Source organism: Sinocyclocheilus grahami, unplaced genomic scaffold, assembly GCF_001515645.1.
Source record: "Sinocyclocheilus grahami isolate Dianchi unplaced genomic scaffold, SAMN03320097.WGS_v1.1 scaffold676.1, whole genome shotgun sequence".
NCBI classification, from domain to species: Eukaryota; Metazoa; Chordata; class Actinopteri; order Cypriniformes; family Cyprinidae; genus Sinocyclocheilus; species Sinocyclocheilus grahami.
Window position 1 is genome coordinate 166145 of NW_015505855.1, and position 21528 is coordinate 187672.

General features: G+C 35.0%; 1 protein-coding gene across 1 annotated transcript in view; it reads right to left on the reverse strand.

Moving 5' to 3' along the window:
* Window positions 1-21528, reverse strand: part of LOC107559174 (leucine-rich repeat-containing G-protein coupled receptor 6) — a 91888-nt gene that overhangs the window by 40299 nt on the left and 30061 nt on the right. The window contains exon 2 of the mRNA XM_016242921.1: window positions 5403-5474. Coding sequence (XP_016098407.1) covers window positions 5403-5474 — 72 coding nt within the window. The remainder of the gene's footprint in view (window positions 1-5402; window positions 5475-21528) is intronic.

Consider the following 21528-nt stretch of genomic DNA (forward strand, 5'->3'; position numbering starts at 1 on the left):
TCCTGTAAACAAACGTTGGTTTTCACGAGACTCACCGGCGCATGACCAGCGCTGACTTCATATGTCATCCTCCCGGAGCTGCTTCTGTGTACAACTGTTGGCGCAAGCTACATTAAAGTGATTATTATGTTTTGAATATGGATAATTTTCTTACAAAAAATCGATTCACTACAGAAGGCCTTTGTTCACCCCCCGGAGCCGCGTCAGACCCTTTTTATTATGGATGGGCGATTTTTATTTAAGTTATTTTGGACTGATGCATGCAGCTTGAAAGATCAAAGACAATTTTTATATAACTCCGACTGGATTCGTCTGAAAGAAAAAAGTCATATACACCTAGGATGCATCGGGGGTGAGTAAAACACAGCCTAATTTTCATTTTTGGGTGAACTAACCCTTTAACACACTTAAGTAGGCCTAACTGCATTTTGCACTTAGTAATAATTAAAAGTTAAATTAGAATTTTTACTTTAAAGTAAATTTTAAATCATTGTTTTAATATGATTTTATGTTTTACTTGATTAAACTGTATAATAAGTGCAATTTAATCAAGTAAATTGTAATCAAAGTACTTGAATAATTGTATAATAATATTTATTCATTATAATATAACGTTAATAGTAATGTGTTTTTCAAGATTACATTTACAGGTAATATATTTTAAATGGTTTAAACTGCAACTTCCTCATTACAAATGTGTAATTACAAATATATTTACAGTATGTCCAATACATACATATTCCTATTGAAATGAGGTATATTTTACCATAAATGCCATACCATAAATTTACCACAAATACAAAATTACATATAAAGATGTACTTAGGTCCTACTTAAAGTGTCAAAAAGCACTGTAAAGTTTAGCTAACTGCATTTCATATAAATTTAAACTAAAATACATTTTCATTTAATTGCAAACAATTACATGTCCAATAAAATTACATTTTGGCCAAAGTTTAATGCAGCACAAAAATCAATCCCAGAATGCATTGCATCAATTATTTCATTTGAGTTACCAAAAATACATTTCCGAAGAAAGCAGTTAAATCTAATGAAATAATTGTATTGTTTATATATATTTATACAGTTCTACCAAATATTTGTGTGTGTTATGTACTTTTTAGGCTTATTAGAGTAACTCCATTAGTCAAATTTTGTTGGATTTAAATGTGAGTGTGTGTTGAGTGGTGTGCAGAGTACAGCTGTTGAAATAATTTCTATTTAGTTTAGATTTGCTTCAATATATAGACATGTAGCGTCTGGAACACTCCAACACACAATATATATTTTGTTAGCTAGATTTCACAAATACTTTGTAACACCCCAGGACGCAGTCAATAATCATGCAGATTTATGTTACAAACTTATAGAATTGTACAGTAAGAAGGTTATTTCCTTTAACCAGGAAATTAACGTTCTTAGAATTGACAAGACGGTTGACCCTGAGTGGTCAGCTAAATATCTACAGTGGATCTAAAATATGAATAGTTAATTATAACTAGTTATGGTTAATTATTCATATTTCCTGTCGTTGAGCTAAATTCGCTACAGACAGTACAAACTAGCTTTTGGACGAGAGCTCTTGTGTGAGCTCAGAAAATCATCTGCTCTGAAGAAGGTGAGCTAGAGCTGAAGTCAAAAGGTGGGGTTTAGGAAGTAGAATGACATACTCGGCTCAGATTGCGTTTCATCTGTCCCAAAGGCACACAACAAGACTTCCTCTGCCCCTTTCCACACTCACAGATGACCTTGGAGTTGATAGGACAGCAGCCAGAATCTGACAGTCGCAGGTCATGGGAGTAGTTTATGTAATGCCGAGGGACTTCGGTGGGTTATAGTGTTACAGAAGTGAACAAGCAGATATTGATGGCTTAGTCTCAGTTCTGATTGAAGTAGACACGCACCGCATAACTCAAACACAGGATGTGGAGGGATAGCGCTTGGGTCGGGTCAAATCCGCCTTTCTGGACAATAAACGTAAAGACTTGTCTGTGTTCTCTCATCTTATATATTTGATCACATCTGATTGTTCCAATTAATCATTTGCGTTTGGTAGGCAGCTTGAGGTGTAACAGAGACAAAAAGAAAAAACGAAAGCTCCCACAGAGCCCGCCACTGACCCCGGGGCAAAGAACTTTACAGATGATCCTCAGAATTGTAATTTAGACTCGTGAAATTATTCTGCGCAAACTGCGGTTCCTAGGGGTGTAAACGAGTACCAGAAAGGGTGAAAACACACAAATTCATCATTCCCAGCAGCACTTCAAAGCATGAAATTGATCTCCCACTAATATCACTGTAATGTGTTTTCAGACAAACTGTCTCGAGCAGTTTCTTGCTGTTCATAATGCAGCTATTGAATAGAAACAAAGAAGCCCATTATATTCCTTAACAACAACTACAGTCAAAATAAAAAACGATATTATTTTTAAAGAGGTGTACAACGTTACTATAGGGCATTAAAATCATATTTCAATATGACACTTTTTTTTCTCGCTTTCTTGTGTCTACACTTTAGATATTGATAGTTGTTATTATGCGTAATGATGTGTGCATTCATTTAATATCTTAATTTAGATTACTGAAGAAGTGCATGATTTTAATTAGCACAAACTTTTTTTTTCTAGAGTTTGCAAAAGTACAATAAAGTTTTTCTCATCATCTTAAGATATTGTGAAATATTAGGCTCTTCAATCCAATTATAAGTTAGGAGAGAATGGTATATTCTAGGTTTATGCCAAAGCGATCATATATTAATAATAAAATATAATCCTATATCAATAATATTGTATGTTGTATCAATATTTTAGATCTTTGTATCAATATATATATATATTTGTTTACTGCATTATTAAATTGTATTTATTTAAATATATTTCAATAATGTTTTATAGGAATACATTCATTTTGAACTCTTTTTTTCTTGATTTTTTTAAATGCATAAGTTAAATTTATGTGTGAAATTTGAACTAACAAACTATCAGAAAGAAGTGCTATTTTAATATTATTGAGATGCTATAATAGTATCTTATGGTATAGTTCTATTATATTTGTTGTTAATATTCTAAATTTTATTTTTATATTAATTTCATTTATATATATATATATACAAGTTTCATGTATTTTGCTGTGTTTTTGTCATTTTTGTTTGTTTACAGTATGTCTATACAGTTTTATTTTAGTACATCTAGTAAATACATACGATATAGTAAGTTAATCTAGATGATAAATTTTGCCTTGGAAATTAATAGAAATAAAAGTAAGTTTTTAAAAAAATATTTTATTTCAATTAACATTTATTTCAAGTAATTTCTTACCCCCCCCCCCCTCCCCTTTTTTTTGTTTGTTTGATTTAACCTGAATTTTAAATATACCTCTGTTTCAATGGAGATAAAATCATGATACTGTATGTTTCATACTGTACTGAGTCAAGACATATTGTGATTGTGACTTGAACAGAGGTTTCAGGACGTACAGAACGGCTTCAGGTTTGCTATTCTGTTGAAGTTTCGACATTTCCCCCACTTCACCCTGTTGTTTGAAATGTAGCAACAGCACACCATTCCCAGGGAAGCGAGGACTAATTCAGTGAAGTGGAATGAGGAATTGCTGTTGCTTTGACAGCCACGTCATAAATATTGACTCCTACAAAACTGCTACATTTCCTGCAGCCCTCCTGCCGTCTGCACGTCCCGCAACACTTTCCGACAGCTCTGGCCATTCCCAAATCCCAATCCATCCTGTTTGTGTCAGTCAGGTGTCCGAGAGTCCCAGCTGCTCCGCAGACCTGCTGCTGCTGCTGCCGCCGGCACCATGTGTGAGCTGCCAGGTGCTTTTCATTTCAACCTTAACGCTCTCCAGAGACTCTCAGAGGGGTTACGTTAGGTCTCACCTGAGCTAATTGGTCCTTCAGGGGGAAAAGTGTGAGAAGACATGCTATATTGCTTTAGCCTTCAACTTCTTTTGATTGATGGCTGACATGTAAAGGTCTAGACAGAGTGTGTACATGCTCGGTGTTGGTATAAAATACATTTGATCTTTTATGTGGCTCTGATGAAGCTGCAGGGAGTACTGCAGCATCTCTGTACATCTTTGAGCTTTGAACAATACATTTGTGTCTGACACATGCAGTGTGGCATACATCTGTCTCAGAAACGTGACATAGGAAACTGAAGATTGTACATTTTCACCAAAAATAAAATTTTGGTATAATAAAGACCCAATATAAATGGGTTTCCTGCAGTGTAACATGCTATATTACAACTTAGTTTTATTTTAAACATTTTAATTTTATTCAATGTTTTATTATTATTATTATTATTATTTTCAAATGTATGCATTCATATTAACTCATTAATAACTACATTGAAAAAACAATTCTTGCTTGTCTTATTTTCTGGTAAAAAACAACAACAAAAAAACGAATTTAATTGAGAAGCAAAACTGCACAAAAATAATTCAAAAGTTTAACAAAATATAGAAAATAATAAGAAATAATGGGACAAGAAATAAAGAAATATTGTAATTATTTAATCCTCAGTACATTAAAATTAATCATTTTAACAAGTTTAGCTGTTTGTATTAAAATAAAATAAATAAGAAAAAAAAATTAAGTGATTTTTGCACACTAAAATTAACTAGCGTACTGAAATTATTTCAAACCTAAAAGAAAAAAAATGCAATTTCAAGTAGCACTTTATATTAATGCAATAACTAACAATGAGAAATACATTTGTCACAGTATGTATTAATGTGTGTTGACATTAGTTAATAAAAATGCAACCGTTCATTTTTAGTTCATGTTAGATCAGGTCCATTTAATAATAATAATAATTATTATTATATATATACTGTACACACACACACACACACACACACAACATACACAATGTTTGACTTTAATAATGTATTTGTAAATATTAAAATTACCATTAATTAATATACACTTTACAAGTATTTGTCCTTGTTAGGTCAAGTTAACTAACGTAGTTAAGTAATGTTAACAAATCAAACCTTATTGTAAAGTGTTACCCAATTTCCCTTATATTCAATTTCACGTTGATAAAAAAATATATGGTAATAAATTTAAAAATAATATTTCAATAAAAATAAATTAACTACGTCTACTATCCAAATACACAAGGCATGCTAAGGTCATTATCAGCAGAGCTGATGATTTCATTTATTTGTTTATTCCTGATTTTATGGTACACTTCTATCTAGGTCTTGTATAACACATCTGGAATTACGTCAGTCTCCAACTTAACCTTCATTGAACCACTTCACATAAATAACCACTCATCAACTGGATTTTTTGTATACACCATTTTGTCACACCATAGAGGTGAACGCAGCTGAAATACACGGCGGAGCGGGTTTAAATGCCCTTCAAATGTACTTACAGTTCACTGAGGAAGTGCAGGTCGTGGAAAGCGTTGGGCTGAATCTCACTGATGTTGTTCATACTGAGATCCCTAAAACCAGAAGAAAAGCGAGAGAAACAGAGAGGTCAGAGGCAATGACAATCATATCAGTGTCAGACATTTTCCTTCAGAAATCAAGAAACGTACATCAAGAAACATTCTCAATGTTGAAAACAGTTGGGCTGCTTCATATTTTTTTGGGAATTTTAAATGTTTTCTTTTTCTTCAGGATACCTTGATTAATAGAGAGTTCAAACGAACAGCATTTATTTGAAATAAAAATACCTTTATTGTTAATCTATTGAATTAATATTTGCTTAGTTTTAGCATTATTTTAGTATAAATTGAATGATTAATTTGTTTAAAAATTGTACTAATCCCCAACTTTTGAATGGTAATGTAAGTCATATTATAAATATATGTACATTTCTTAAAAATAAAAATACATTGCATAAAAACCAAAATGTCTTCATAATCAAACATGAAATGTATTACTATAATCATGAACTGCACAGATCCAGCAATATGTAAAATTACTCAAATTAGACCCAATAAAGAAAAATAAATAATTATGTGAATGATCCCATTTAAAAGTTCGTAAGACTATGGTTATACAGTTTGCATTTTATTACTTATTTAGCATTGTTTTCCCTGCTAATCAGACCAGAACTCTGACTCATTTTGGAACAGTTGAAAACCACTGATTTGTTTAATTAAGGTCTGCATGTTGCAAAGAAATATAGTGATACTTAGTTTATGAGTTTATGCTTGAATAGTTTATGAGTTCATTAATTTACCATCATGGCTCCATGGTCACATATTTTACCTTTCCTGTAATCGCTGGAGCTTTAGACACACGCTCATGATCATTGATCAACAGTACGATATTCATTAAGCTCTAAATGCAATCAAGATGAAACGCTGCACAATATTGATTATACTAGAGTAATTATGAGTAATCCAACACAGTTGAGCTCACGTTTCAAATGAAAATTAATCGGTTGGCTGGCTTCAAAAACACAGCAACAATACGACCCTTGATTACGACATGTGAAATCTGGCCTTGTGCTTTTTATTATTATTATTATCATGGATGCCTCTCTCAATTTCCAGTTCAATTAATTAATGGAGTGCAGAGTTTGTATGTGATTATTACTTCAGCTGTGCCAATATAATCTAATCAATAGTGTTGATTATAAACCCTGCCTGATCTAGACAACACCTCCAGTCAGAGACCTGGACAAACTCTGAAAAATGAGAGGCTCTGGCTTTGACAGTTTCTTCCGAAGGCAGCCAAGAACCCTCTGAATGAAACATGTGGACTCTCATATCAAAGAAAACCCACACCTGCACATTTTACCATCCATCAGAGAGGAAGAGTGGAGAGGAGAGGGAAACAAAAAACAATAAAAGAGGAAAAACTTTCCACTCTGAATTATTGTTCAACAGATGTAATTTCCTCTCTGGTTCCAGATGTTTCTGCCTTCAGTCTATTCAAAACATCCTGATCATCTATTATTTTTCACTTCTAAATTTGTCCATCAAGAGACATTTCGGGCTCAGGTACAGTATATCTCTTTATTTTCACTCTCATATTTTACCCATCGGCCCTAGTGTGTTCTGAAGTCTTAAATGACCTTTGACCTGTGATGGTTGTCAAAGTTTAACTGATTAGCATAGTCTAATTAGCTTTGACCCTGCTGATATTGCAGATATTGTGCAAAATCCGCTGTGTTATTTGAGTATAATTGATATACTATTATAGTATTATGAATTAGCTTTTGTTATCAGTTTTCATTTTTTTAGTAAGACTTTATAATACGGTTCTATTTGTTAACATGAACTAACAATGAAAAAGAGTAATCTCAGTTAATGTAATTCATCTCAGTTAATGTAATTGAACATTTATTTAAATCAAAAGATGTATCTATTAGTTAATTGACCTATAAGCTAACATGAACAAACAATAAACGTTTGTCATTTTTATTAACTAACATTAATAAATACTGTAACAAATAAATTGCTCATTGTTAGTAAATGTTAGTTAATGCATTAAATCTTCCCGTAAAACGTATTTTCTTTGAGTTTTAACATCTAACATCTTGGTTTCTGTGTTTGTTTGAATCTTTATTTGTTTGTTTGTTAGTTGGTTGGTTGTTGATCAGCACTTGCTGTATGTGCTTTCTAAATTACATAAACATACAGGTGCATCTCAATAAATTAGAATGTCGTGGAAAAGTTCATTTATTTCAGTAATTCAACTCAAATTGTGAAACTCGTGTATTAAATAAATTCAATGCACACAGACTGAAGTAGTTTAAGTCTTTGATTCTTAGACTTAAACTACTTCAGTCTGTGTGCATTGAATTTATTTAATACACGAGTTTCACGAGTTGAATTACTGAAATAAATTAACTTTTCCACAACATTCTAATTTATTGAGATGCACCTGTAGTTGTGTTTTTGTTTAGTTTTAATTAATTTCTATTTCAGTTTTAAGTCATTTTAGTACTTCATCTTAAAGGGGTCATATGATGCGATTTCAAGTTCTCCTTTCTCTTTGGAGTGTTACAAGCTGATTGTGCATAGATAAGATCCCTGAAGTTGCAAAGACTAAAGTCTCAAAACCAAAGAGATATTCTTTATAAAAATTAAGACTCTGCCACGCCCCCCTAAAACGAATCGTTCTAACAAGCCCCCACATATCTACCTCACTATGTGGAAATATTAGCATAATACCGCCCAAATGTGCACGCAAAGAAAGAAGGTGTGGTTTCAGGAACCGCAGTTAGTGTTGAAGCAGCATGTCAGGGAGACGCTGTGTGTTTCTAGGTGAAAGCAAAAGCACTTTATTTGGCCTTCCGAAAGTAGATGCATTTAGGAATCTTTAAGATTACTTACAACAGAACAGCAATGCATTTTATGGACGACCGTTTCATGAACCTAGGAGAGGAGGTAATTCTGACTTTGCTATGACAATCTGGCGCTTCTGAATCAGCTACTGTTTTGTTATTAGTTTAAGTATTTGCTATTGACTGTTCAAATGCGGAGTTCTGCGCATCATATGTGTGTGTGTGCGCGCGCGCGCATGTGTATGTGAGAGAGAGAGAGACCAGCTTCATCACTGTGTCTGTCACGTGACTCTGTTCCCCTTTTGGGCTCTGTCTTTACATTTATTTTGAAAGCTGAAGCTCGCGATTATGGTAAGGGGCGTTACATTTCCAACGAGTGCTTGCGGTGTTCGGCCAATCACAATGCACTGGGTCAGCTGGCCAATCAGAGCAGACTGCGCTTGTCGGAAGGAGGGACTTTGTAGAAAACGAAGCATTTGAGAGAGGCGGGGCATAGAGGACCTACAATAATGTACAGTATTTGAAAATGAATGTGTTTTTTGAACATTAAAGCATGTCAACATATTCTGTTACACCAAATACACAAAATAATGATCTTTAAAAAAGCATCATATGACCCCTTTAAAATTGTTCAGTTAGTTGACAAGACAACAGTTTAAAATTGTAAAATTACTTCAGCTTTATTTTAATAACCAAAAACATTTTTTTAACAGTTTTAGTTTTAGGCAAAAAACCATCAATGTCCGTTTAAAAGTAGCTGTGTAATCTTAAAGGGGTCATATGATGCGATTTAAATTTTTCCGTGTACAGTATGTGGAAAATAATGTGTTTTTTTAACCTTAAACCGCATAAACACATTTCATTACACCAAATATACACAATAATGTTATTTTTAGCAACATCATATGACCCCTTTAACGGACCATGTATTCTAGTATATATTTTACATTTCTTATTTGTTTTTCTCCCATCTGCTTCCTTTGACATCCTATTTTAGCTTGTCACTCAGTACATTATCTACCCCTAAATTTTGCATATTAATACATTAATTTTATGTCTGACAAACTAGAATAAATTCACATGCACTTTAGACATAACCAAGCAAATATTCAGTAACTACAGTGCTTATTTCTCATCAGAAACTATTCGCAGGTTGAAGAAAACTACACAATTAAAACCATTCACTTCTTTTAGCAGCTCTGTCAGGTGCCGTTATTATTCTTTCCACCAACCGCACACACAAGATTGAGGGATACCATAGACGGCTATGTTTGCGAAGGCAGCGTTTTTCAGCTTTCAGATCCAGCCTGATGGATCTCAGTAGTGTTACTCAACCTACAGGTGTAATAAATTATTCAAACCGAGGGTTGTGTCACTCCAGAAGTGTAACAGTGCTGCAGTGTTAGTCTAGAGCTAAGATGAATTGGGAATGGGCTAAAGTGGTTTTACTGCAAAGTCCTTGAACATCTGAACTTGAAAATTTTTAGCAAGGTTTTCATTTAGGCAATGTCGAGTCGACATTGATGCAACCAAACTGCAACATTACTTCATTTGTTGTCCCTGGAGGTCTAGAACAGCCAAGAGGGCAGCTTCTCATAACCGTAGACCACCAGGCTTGAGAAGATAAACTGAAAAGTCTGAAAATATTCATCACAGAGACTTTGATACTTGGCTATTTATTTGTTTTGTCAGCGTGTCAGCCATGACAAGGTGAAAAGCTAATTTGCTGTAGATGGGGCCTGGAAAACTTCACTCAGAAAAAGAAACGGATTGAGTTGACCTGACCACCGCTGTTTTCCACTGACATGGTGGCATGGAATGCAGTCAACACAAACTTGTTAAACTGGAGGGAATATTTGGGTTTTGAACTACTCCCAATATCGCACACATGAACTGGTATTTATGGCTTAATGAGCGTTTGCCATCAAGGTGTTGATGCAGCAGCTACATAGGGCTAACAGAATATTGAATCTTTATCATAAAAAAAGATTTATAACTGTGTGAAACACGTCTCACACCTAGCAGACACATGCAAAATATCAGCATAATCTGTGCACTAAAATAAATATCAAGAAAGGCCCTTTCACACCAAGAACTATAATTATAAAGATAATAATAAAGATAAGTAAAAATCATTCAAAATTTAAAAGACTAGCAGAGTCCACACTAAAAATATAACGATGATGGCACATAGAAACAAAATCATTGCAATCACTTTCCCAATGATTTTTTAAGGGTGGTGTATGATAAAAAACACCAACAGTCAATTAGGGCAGGGCAATATATAAAGTATTAACAATATTATTGTAACAATTAAATAATCAATATAAAATTACAGAATATTACTATCAAATATTGTTGAAAATTGATTAATGAATAAATTTACTCCTTTATATCTGACGGTAGCACACAAAGTCACTGTAAACGAGTTACTGACGAGTAGCACACAAAGTAACTGTAAACGAGTTACTGACGAGTAGCACACAAAGTAATTGTAAACGAGTTACTGACGAGTAGCACACAAAGTAATTGTAAACGAGTTACTGACGAGTAGCACACAAAGTAACTGTAAACGAGTTACTGACGAGTAGCACACAAAGTAACTGTAAACGAGTTACTGACAAGTAGCACACAAAGTAATTGTAAACGAGTTACTGACGAGTAGCACACAAAGTAACTGTAAACGAGTTACTGACGAGTAGCACACAAAGTAACTGTAAACGAGTTACTGACGAGCAGAGTTGGGAGTACCGCATTACAAAAGTAATAATATTACAGTAGTATATTATGTTTTGCTGTAACGCAGTAATATAACGCATTACTAATAAAATTTGGGTAATATTATTACTCGTTACAATCTCAGTAACGCAAGTTACAACAACATATTACTAACACAGCAAAACAGCACCAGAGAAAAAATTCCAGAGAAAAAAAGTTTGTCTATCTTCTGTTGCTGGAATTAGATGGTTGAGATGACTGCAGAGACGGATTCTACATTTGTGAGATGGACACACTCCTGTTATTTTCAGTTTATCGGAGAAAAGGATAAGAATGCTTAGCAACGTGCTAGAACAAAGGCGGCGGACGAGCGCAGACAAGCAACAAAAATTAAGTTTAACTAAAAATAACAAAATTTGTTTTTGTTAAATCATAGTCTATATGGCTATGCCGTTCCGTGCCGTATGGCGTGCTGTGAGGATAAATTAAATCTAGGCTATTAGCTTAGGCTACTCCTCATTGAGAAGGTTTTTTAAAAGTTTTTTTTAAACAGGTCTATTAATTTATACAATTGAATTATAGGCCTATAATTAAAATTATTAACACTGCAGTCATCGATGAAAATTAAGAGCAGCTTTATTTCGTGCACAGATTTTCAAAAACAACCTGTTTAACGCGAAATACGTTTCTTCTCATGTTTTTCACTATACGGGCCACAAGAGAAATATTAAGGGAATAATTTAAGACAGATATATACCATCATCAGCCTATATTGAAGTAATTTTGTCTCTTGATGTCTCAGTTAATGCAGCCGTTAGAAAGCTCCGTCAGTTTTTTTACTTTCACTTTCTCTATAGTGAGTTTACTGACGTTCACTGGCATAACTCTTGCGCACAGTTTGCGCATTGCTTGCTTGTGTTGCTTGACCCCGCCCCCATAATATCAATCTTTATAGGCCACATATTAGGTTACAATTCAGAGACAGTAATATTGCAATGTAACTAATTACTTTCAAAAGACAGTAACTAGAAATATATAATGTATTACATTTTGGAAGTAACTTGCCCAAAACTGCTGACGAGTAGCACACAAAGTAACTGTAAACGAGTTACTGATGAGTAACACACAAAGTAACTGTAAACGAGTTACTGACGAGTAGCACACAAAGTGATTGTAAACGAGTTACTGACGAGTAGCACACAAAGTAACTGTAAACGAGTTACTGACGAGTAGCACACAAAGTAACTGTAAACGAGTTACTGACGAGTAGCACACAAAGTAAGAAATCTGAAAAGGCAAAAATACCGTTACATACGTATATCGATTATCATCAAAATTTTGAAAGATAAATTGAGATCCTGCTTGAAAGAGCTCAAGCGAAACTGAAGAAAATGCTTGTTATTTTTCTTGGTGTGAATGGCAAATATTTAGTGCCGAAAATCTCCATCAGTCCACAGTTTTCTAGCTAGTTAGAAGCTAGCTAGTTTAGCAATATGTAAATGTCTCTTCACACCAACTCCGGATGTTCAGTGTGAAAATTCAGTGTGCTAAGCATTTTCATTTGAATGAACAGTTGTCATTGCACTTGTTCATACCTATATGAACATTTATGTGCCATCAGTTGGTCGCATGAATTCGAACTGAGAAGAGACAATGGGCTTTTATTTGGTGACGAAATTTCACTGTAATTTCACTAATATGACCTTAAAGCCCAAAGTATGCATCCGTTTTTTATGCATACAGTACGCTAGCGTATGCATACAGATGAACACACAGCCTTTCAAAGTATACTCTATTTGATAGCGTGCTCAAATGCAGGCGGTCGACACATGCGCTCTCGAAAGCGTCATCTTTGTCCAGCATCTGCTCTATTTTTCTCCAGAAGTTATGACCGATAAAAATGTCTTTGTACTCTTTTAAATTAAATTTGCTACAATCTCATAACCTCCTCACACAAGCACTTGTCCAAGCGATCGTCTGTTGTTGTTGCAGTCTCCGCCTTTTTGTTGTTGTTGTTCCGTCTCTTTAGTTTTGTTTTCTACTGTGAAACAGTGGCCCGGGCCAGCGGTTACAAAAATCAGATGGTGCACATACTATTCTGGTGATGATATTTGCCCTCGCACTGTGCGTGGACCCTCACATAACGTGTAAAAACCGAAGTATGCTTTGGCGAGCTGCCTTAACTTTCAGATGCAGTCTCTTGTCTCTGCACTCTTATAATTGGTGTTAAGAAACAAAGTTGTGCTAAGCTTTTTGTGTGAGTATTTCTGCTTCTCTAAAAGCGCCACCTACTGTCAGAGAGTGGATGTGGATATTTATTCAGCCCGTCTGCCATTTCTTACACATTAGTCTGACTGGACAAATCACCTAGCGATGGTTTTTATTAAAGACTGCTGTGTAGATGAGCTTAAATAGTCATCGTCAAGCTTACTTGCATCGCAAACTGTATCGCCATCTGCAGGTGGGTTGTCTTAAAAAGATAAGACTGGAATTAGAATGACTTAAGAAACTGATAATTTGTTTTGGTTGTTTATTATTTTATTTGAGGTAATTCTTCATTGACTCTTTAGTTAATTTTGTTATTTTAGTATACGAAGTCAGTATCTTATGTCTTCAGTTTCACTGTATGATAATAACCCTGTTGTTGACAGTATCTTTCAATATAAACCCACTCCCTCATGTGGTAATCCTTAGTTCTTTCCACACTCATCTAACACATGCTGCTTTTTTATTGCAATAATTACAATTAATGAAAACAACTTTTGTTTTTCAGCCAAATGGGCAATGTTGATTTAAGTCATTAAGAAATGTAACCAATCTCCTGCTGAATTTACGGAGAAACTCATGTTCTTCACACTGCACATGCAGCTTCATATTTCAACCACTGCAATCAAGAATATATTGATTTTCTTTATTGTTTTTTTTTTTATTAAATAAAGGCAGATGTGACTGGTTCACAAGAGGTCATACACACAATGTTTTGAAACTAAAGGAAATATCTGGCAACCATGTTTAGGCATTGAACATATGGTTCCTGATGATTAGTTCAATTATTGCTAAGTGTGTTCAGGCAATGCGGCATGTCTGTTCATAACAGTCCCGTCCCCCCTTCAGTACACCCTGCGGGAGATGGTATATATCGAGGCTGTGTCGCAATCTCACCCCCCAGCGTTTGCACATGTAGGGGTTTTGATGCACGGCCATCGGAAAGATGATACTCGTAAACGTCAACACATGCAATGAAGACTTTACTAGTTTCAAACAGCTGTTACCTCTCTCTGCTGGCTCTCCCCCTTCATCATACATTTACATGTTATTCTGGGCTTTGTCTTCAACTTAATTCTACAGCTGCGGTGGCATTTTCATTTGAAACATTTGTAAAATTTAACTCATACAGGGAGGAAATGCATGTATCTATGACTACATAGCAAAAAATAAATAAATGTGTGTTTTACAAGAAAATTTAATTTCAGTCCTTCAAAATTTCATATTTAATTCAATGTGTTGTCTTTTCTTTGTAATTATTTGTGGAATGAATTTTTTTTTTTCAGTGTATAGAAATAGTGTACATTGCAGTTTGAGTTTTTGCCGTCTAAAAGCGACTGACAGCATCTGCCACTGCAACTGTAGAATGACTCCTTTATATATAGTGGATGATTAAGTGAAATAGGACCACCTGTGTCCCCCTGCCATGTTTTCATGACTTTAACGCTCTGGACAGAGGTGAAGTGTAGGTTACGAAAGCATTTTTAGCCCTCTAAGGACGTATGACATAAGCCTGGCTAGAGAGAAAGACAGCATGTGTTGACTCTACCAGCATAGTCTGGCGTTTACCTTGTAAATGTTTCCGATGTTTATCATTTACAAAGAAATGATAGTCAGGAATATGTACTGTACCAGCAGACATAGCATATTTGTATAAAACAGTAATCATTCCATGTAACAGAATATGCATTGATAACAAAAGTTTTTCTGCTAATGCCTTTACATATCGTGTCAATGACACATAGCGATGTCGAGATGATGAAAAATCGGTCTCTTTCTTATCCCTTGAATAATAAAGATGTTTATCATTTACAGAGAAATTATAGTTTGTACTAGCCGATGTGTTTTTGTATGCTGTCAGGAAATGCAAAATTGAAAACAATGAGTATAAGGAGTGTATATTTTTGGTTGTACAGTAATACTTGATATAATGGAACTTAAAGGGGTCATATGATGTTGCTAAAAAGAACATTAGTGTGTGTATTTGGTGTAATGAAATGTGTTTATGTGGTTTAAGGTTAAAAAAACACATTATTTTCCACATACTGTAAATTTTTTCTCCTCTATGCCCCGCCTTTCTGAAACGTGTCGATTTTTACAAAGCTCATCGGTCTGAAAAGCGAGGTGTGCTCTGATTGGCCAGCTATCCAGTGCATTGTGATTGGCTGAATACCTCAAGCATGTGACGGAAATGTTACGCCCTTACCATACTGTGATGCCCTGTCCGGCCGGAGTGACGAGACAAAAACATTAAAACGCATTATAAACGAGGCATTTGTTGCATCCAGTGGGGATATAATTACGGATTATAATGACTTATTCTGTCTTTTTGCGCGTTGCGCAAACATAAAACCATGTCTGCATTTGTGATCGGAGAAATGACAAACAACAAGCGCTACTCTACACTGCTCAAAACTTGCGTTTGAATCATCAGTGGCAAATTCTTTATATATAAAAAACTTACTTACAGTCTGTGAGTCAGACCAGACGGCATTGTAGTCTACTCTCCCAGGATCAGGAAACAGTCCTCCATAAAATGCGCTGCACACATCTGAATATTTGGGTTGAAGTGTTCTGGAACAGTGTTGTAAATACAACTTAACCACTGATTTCTAGACGTGTCCTCTTTTGGAAGGCCGAACAAAGTAGTTTCACTTTCACAACGAAACACAGCGTCACACACGGCGGCCTAGAGTGAGCAGAGGCGGGCGGATTCGACGAAGGAGCGGCCGGTGGGCTTGAGAACGGTGCAGCCGGCGGATTCAACGAAGGAGCGTCCGGCAGACTTGGGGCAACCACATGTGACGACCCCGGGCTGGACTCAGCTTCGTATTGTTTGTTTTTTTCATATATATATATATATATATATATATATATATATATATAAATATATATATATATACATATATACTGAAGGCTCGTGATTTTGGATTTGCAGCAGTGATAAATAAGCATATCAAAGATTAATTATAGAAAAACTTTTTACATATTTGCTTGAATGTTCCTAGTTCTTGGAAATTTAACTTTTCAACAAAAAATACTACTTACAAATTAATATTAAAGCATAAAAGTCAGAACTAAGTATAAAATAGTTTGTTTTTAGTTTACATTAAATATTTTACTTTTTTTTGCATTAAGTCCCCCAAACTATGTCGTAACCCCTTATTTGTTACACCTACTTACTGTAGGATGACGCATAATTACATGCAACAAACCCTAAACCAAACCCTAATCCTATAGTAGGTGCATGCTGATAATTAATATTATTTCAGTATTGTTCAGTATAATTAATATATATTCAGTAATTAATATTATTCAGTATAAAATATTTCAGGATTTTATTTTATTTTATTTTTACTTCATACCTAATTTTTTCTTTTTTAACAATATATGTGACCCTGGACCACAAAACCAGTCTTAAGTCGCTGGGGTATATTTGTAGCAATAGCCAAAAATACATTGTATGGGTCAAAATTATAGATTTTTCTTTTATGCCAAAAATCATTAGGATATTAAGTAAAGATCTTGTTCCATGAAGATATTTTGTAAATTTCCTACCATAAATATATCAAAACCTAATTTTTGATTAGTAATACGCATTGCTAAGAACTTCATTTGAACAACTATAAAGGTGATTTTCGCAATATTTTGATTTTTTTTGCACCCTCAGATTCCATATTTTCAAATAGTTGTATCTCAGCCAAATATTGTCCTATCCTAATAAACCATACATCAATGGAAATCTTATTTATTCAGCTTTCAGATGATGCATAAATCTCAATTTCGAAAAATTGACACTTATTACTGGTTTTGTGGTGCAGGGTCACATATAATAAGGTAATTCAAAGCATTCTATGTTTAAAATGCATTTTAAAAAAAATTCAATAGGAAAAAATGGTTTATATATAAATGGTTTATATATAAAAGTATATGTTCTAGGACGTGGACAAAAGCAGGGTGTTGAAGGAATCCAGTGCTGAGGACATGACTAGACTGCTCTGCCGGTCGTGTCGAGGCACAGCAACAGAAAGGAGACTATGTTATAGCCATCTTTGAAGTGGCTCTCGAGGGCTTGCTCCTTCCGCCAAACCCTGGCACAGGTATGCTTTAATCTCACCTGCCTCACGCCAGCTCATCATCAAAAGCATGGCACGCTGTTCCCTTTACAATAATGCCATTTACCGTACAGTTTGCCTAGAATCACTGTGAGAAAATATCCTCTGCACGGCTGAAGCCGAAGTAAAAATGGAAAGTTCAAAATCACAAGAGTGCTCAGCACTTTCCAGCTTCAAAAAACATTAAGGTGTGTCAGAAGTTGACAAAGATGATGATGATGATGATGAATTGGATGATGATGATGACTTCAATCTCTGAGTCAGACCTACCACATTAGTAAAAACCTTTGGGGCGAGTCCACTGCGAACAGCAAGGAAACTTCTGGGAACTTTATTTGACAAATGCAAAATTCCTGCCGAGGAGCATAAGAATATTTTTAAAGAAGAAAGGAAAGAGGAAAAGTGGGTGAGACAGATGCATAGATTAGGAGGCTGTTTGGGAGAAGTTGATACAGTCTCCATGGTGAGAAACCTCAAGGCCTTTTCGGGTGAAACAAAGTGTGGAGGTCGGAGCCATGCTTAAATTCATCATTCACTCCAAGTGAACGTAAAGGCATATCAGACAGACCCGGGAACCCAAAACAACAGTCTTAAACTTTGCTCAGAAATTGTTTCCTGTAACCTGCGAACAATTCGCACACAAAGGACAGCAGACTGATACGTTTGTGCCACTTTGTTTGATGATAAGGCCCGTGCGAGTGTTCATTAGAGATATTCTCTGTCTTTCTCAGCTTCTTGATGACAGCCGGCCATTTATCAGCACCACTGGAACAATCTGAGCTTTGTTGGCACGCTTCCTGTTTTTTGTCTCTCTTCCATGGACGCTCACTAACTCGCAAACACTTTCCTATAGGTCAGGGGCCAAAGCTTCTCAAAGACCAGCTTCAGACGAGACCACCCTGGAGAGGAAGGAGTGATTGAAGTTAAAGCTTCACAACATAACGTGCGATAAGGCAAAAATCATAGTTGCCCTTTAAAAGACAGAATGAGGATAGGGGTTCCTCTTTGTACAATGGAGCAGCAGGCCATAATACTCCATGCCTGAGTGCACAATCACACCTCTCTCTTCAGCACATCACTTCTGCTTCATGGCCAGAGATTTTAATTTTATTACATCTTATTTTAGTACATTTGTAAATATGTTTTATTTCATTTGCTTCTCTTACTTCATCCACTACACTTCAGTGGTTATTTTAAGGATTTATTTACCACCTACACTCTTAAAAATAAAGGTGCTTCAAAAGGTTCTTCAAGCGATGCCATAGAAGAACCATTCAGTCAAAGGTTCTTTAAAGAACCATCTCTTTCTTGCGTTTTTGTAATATGAAGAACCTTATTTCACCACAAAGAAGCTTTTGTGAAACAGAAAGGTTCTTCAGAAGTTAAAGGTTCTTTATGGAACCATTTAGACAAAAAGGTTATTCTATGGCATCGTGAAGCACCTTTATTTTTAAGAGTGCTGACCAACATTTTTTGCTATTAGATTTTTATTGCATTATTTTATTACAATTTGTTACATTTCTATCTCATCTTATTTTATTTTATTTTTAACTTCTCTGACTTTATGACCAGCGGTTATTTTAAGTGTTTATTTGTGTTTTGGTTTATTACATTATTTTATCACATTTATGTCACACCTATTTTATGTTTATTTGGTTTTTTAGCTTCTTGACCAAGGTCTATTTTAAGTATTTTTTTATATACTTTTCTCAAATTTTCAATGAGCAATGCTTATATTTTATTTTGTTTCATTTGTATCACATTTCTTTTATTTTTACGTTTTTTTTTTTAGGTTCTCATACTTCATGACCCAGGTGTATTTTAAGTATTTATTTCATTTTCATTTTCAATTTTAACTTTAACTTAACTTAAATTGTACTGTTTTATTATCACTTCATGACCAATGGTCTTTTTATTTATTTATTGTTTTTTTTAATCACATTTGTTTTATTTTTTTATGTTTTTTTAAGTTCTCTCACGTCATGACCAAGGTGTATTCAAAATATTTATTTCATAACTTCTTTAACCTAATGACCAAGGTGTATTTTATTTTATTACACTTAATGTATATCACATACATTTTTTTAATGTTATTTTTTTTAATTCTCTCACTTCATGACCAAGGTGTGTTTTAAGTATATATTTCATAACAAATGACCAATGTATGTTTACTTTTATTTTATTTGATTTGAATCATGATACAAACTCAAAAATGTCCACAAATGCAACAGTGAGCACCCACATTTTCAGTCACAATTTTTAAACATTGTGAATGGCATGATCAAATCATTAACAACAGAATAATATATAAATATTGACTCGAAGTCTCTGATTATAAGTATGAAATATAATATTGTAGTGTATTAAAATTTTTGCAATACAAACAATATAGTTTGAGAGTGTAGGGAGACTTGAGTTCAGAGCCCAAATTATGTAAACTATGCACTTGCATCACTATCCACGCATTTATGAATAGACACTATTTATGCTACAAAATGGCATAGAATGGTGCAGAAACATGCACACCTTCAATAACATAATTTGTAAAAGAGAGAAGGCATTTGTTGGTGAGAAATGTTATTTATTTCCTCTCTCTTCACTCAACAGCTTCGATGAAGGATGTACAGAGGATGTAAATGTTGTTTTTCCGGTGGTCCCTGACATCTCCAAACTGTTTGACCTCTTTCTCTTCCTGACTATTTCTATCCAGTCCCACCCACCGAGCTACTACATCTCCCCAGTATCTCTCTTTCTGTCTGTCGTTCAGCATTTTCTGCTCCATTCATACACTCGTCCTCCTCTGGGCTGGCAGACCTAATCGTCCCCTTCGTCACCCTCCGACCTTAAAAGCTGACATGTTTGGGTAAACATTACACAGTGCTGTGAATCCTGAGCCACTGGTGGAAAGCCACAAGACAAACAGGCCGTCCTCAGGTGCTGCCGTCCTCTTCAAAGAGCTGGATCCCATTCAACAGCTCTCTGTCATTAACACGGGTGCTCTAGTCCCGCTGTTCTTCGGTTAAACCCAAAAGAGAAAAGTAGGCCCCTCCAGACATATCCGTCTCTCTCTTACACTCGCTCGCTTTCATTTCTCGTTACGCAGGTTGTGGCTTTATTTTCTCCTGTATTTTCTTCTTGCCAAACTCTTCTTAAATCATTTACTCACCCCATGTAGGGCCAAACTTGTATGATACTCTCTCCTCTCTATGTTGAACAAAAAGTATTTTGAAGAATCTTCATACAGCTATTTTTCAGTTATAGTTATACAGTTATACAGAGCCCTGCATTACATAAATTAAAATGATAATGAACATGGTCATGACTGAACTAAAACGTGGGAACAAATGAATAATATGTGCCCACAAATTAATAAATCATGGAAATGAATTCATTCTGAATGACAAAAAAAATTAAAAAATTTAAAGCAGAAAAGTAATCCAAATCATTCGGTCTGGTTGTGGATTAGCAGTTCATACACTAAAAAAAGTGTTCCAAAAAGGAGTTTTCATAGCAATGCAATAAAACAATTCCGGAACAAGAACCAGTTCCGTTCTTAAAAATAACCTTTATTTTTAAGAGTGTAGAAAATAAATTGGGTTCACTGACTCAGTGATCCAGTCCAAGTGGTTCTTGAGTAAAAGGATTAGTTCATTTCCAGATTAAACATATCCTGATCATTTACTCACCCCATCCAAGATGTTCATGACTTTCTTACTTAAAGGGGTCATAGGATGCTACATGCACTTTTACAAGTTGTTTGAACTGAAATGTGTGTTGGCAGTGTGTGTACACAACCACCCTATTATGATAAAAATCCCCCCAGTGTTTTTTTTTTTTTTAATTTGGTTAAATGTTTTCCCCTTTCTCAAATCGAGCCGATCTCAGATGCCTGTCTGTGTGACGTCACACAGACAGGCCCCTCCCACGCTAGTTTGATTGACAGTAGCGTTTCAGCACAGACTGGACTGGTGTCTTACCTTAGACCCGCCCTGAGTGAGCTGTCATTGTTTCACCGCTGGAGCAGATGTAGACAAGAATGACTCCTAAGCGATTGAGGTGTTCTTGTTGTTGGATGTAATAATGAACATAGCAGTCGTCATTTACTCCCGACATCTGAGCCGCTGAACTCGCAGTGGATTACATTTGTTTCTGAAG